Source organism: Odocoileus virginianus, chromosome 9, assembly GCF_023699985.2.
Source record: "Odocoileus virginianus isolate 20LAN1187 ecotype Illinois chromosome 9, Ovbor_1.2, whole genome shotgun sequence".
NCBI lineage: Eukaryota > Metazoa > Chordata > Mammalia > Artiodactyla > Cervidae > Odocoileus > Odocoileus virginianus.
Genome location: NC_069682.1, coordinates 75,965,629 through 75,967,137, shown reverse-complemented (window position 1 = coordinate 75,967,137; position 1,509 = coordinate 75,965,629). Strand labels below are relative to the sequence as shown.

Here is a 1,509-nt window from a genome sequence, read left to right as displayed (position 1 = left end):
TTTCCCAGGCAAGAATACTAGAGTGGGTTGTCATTTCCTTCTCCAGGGGATCTTCCCGATCTGGGGATCGAACCTGTGTCTCCTGCATTGGCAGGCAGATTCTTTACCACTGAGCCACCTGGGAAGCCTTATGACATAGAATAAGCACAAATAAATATTATGCAAATGTAACTATCCTTGTAATTACAATAATTCAGCAAGCTAAATCCTCTTGGCTCCCTCAATTTACAGATGAGGAAATGGAGGCTCGGAACAGTTAAGAAAGTTGCGCAAAGTCACACAGTCATGAACAGGGGTCAAGCAGGAAAACCCAGGTAATCTGCCCCAACAGTGCAGGCTCTTAACCAGAAAATATTTTTTTTTTTTTCATTTTCAAAACTGGCTTTAAATACTCATCAGAGCGCCATGCAAAGGGATTGGGGTGACAGTGTGTTACATATGTGAGTGGGGGTTGGGGTGCCCTGAGAGAAAAGGGACCCATCCATCAGGGCAGCTGGGGTGCCCCACCCCCAACCTGGGATAAGAGAACAGATAGAGGCCCTCTCAAGGGTCCCATAGGCCAACTGGGAGCCAGCCCTCCCTTCGAGGTAGATCATTGGGGAGGGGACCGAGGAGGAGCTCCCACAGTGGCGGTGATAGGCGGTCACTTCCTCAGTGGTACTGCTGATAGCTGGGGTAGCCTGGGCCCGGGGTACCCTCCTTAGGGGACAGCTGGCCAGGGTCCTCCAGGAACGGGGGTGCATTGCGGAACTGCTGGGCAGTATAGCGAGTGAGAAGGATGCCAACACCCTCGATGAGGGCCAACAGGATGCCCCCCATCATTGCTGAGCCCACCATGGCCAATGGGCCACTGCGGGCAGCCAGCACAGCCCCAGTCAGTGCACCACTGGTGATGGAGTTCCAGGGATCTTCCTTGCCCCAAAGCCGCACCAGACCACAGTCGATGGTGGAAAACAGGCCCCCCCACACAGCGAAGCTACCTCCAGTCTGGGGGGCTCTGATCCTTACAGCATTGACACTGCCTCTCAATCGGTGCCGAATTCCGACAGGGGCATTGCGGAAGCCCTTAATGGCCTGGAAGACTCCACCGCCGATAACACCCATAGTGAAGGCTCCACCGCAATCATCCACAATTCGCCATGGGCAAGGTTCCCGAGCATACTCCTCCATGGCCCAGAAAATATTTTAAAGCAAAATCTCCCTTGGTAACTATGATTATACTTGTGCTAAATGCTTGATTTGAGGGAGTAGTTCTCTGGGCTAGACTGGACTCCCATCCACTGAAGAACCGGCCCTGAGTAGAAAACAGGTTTGCATCAACCCTCGAGAGTGAAACAACCCTAGTATGCATCTCAGCATGAAGTAGATCTGTTTCCTCAGGACACCCCATTCCTTTTAGTCTTGCTTTCATTTACAGCTGTATCGTGAGCACCTATTAGAAGCTAGTATTATGTTCAACACTGTGAATACTATACTCAGCCCACAAAAGCAAGGTTCCCACAATCCTCA

At 51.4% G+C, this 1,509-nt stretch overlaps 1 protein-coding gene across 1 annotated transcript; it reads right to left on the bottom strand.

The window, feature by feature from the left end:
* Positions 1-351: 351 nt before the first annotated feature.
* LOC110145443 (mitochondrial import inner membrane translocase subunit Tim17-B) lies at positions 352-1,170 on the bottom strand. The gene has a single exon (XM_020905776.2). It carries the CDS (start codon positions 1,168-1,170, stop codon positions 652-654), a length of 519 nt encoding a protein of 172 aa, XP_020761435.2. The 3' UTR covers positions 352-651.
* Positions 1,171-1,509: the final 339 nt, after the last annotated feature.

Bases quoted from the DNA above. Each gene is read 5' to 3' on its own strand.
- LOC110145443 (XM_020905776.2), bottom strand. From the start codon at position 1,170: ATGGAGGAGTATGCTCGGGAACCTTGCCCATGGCGAATTGTGGATGAT.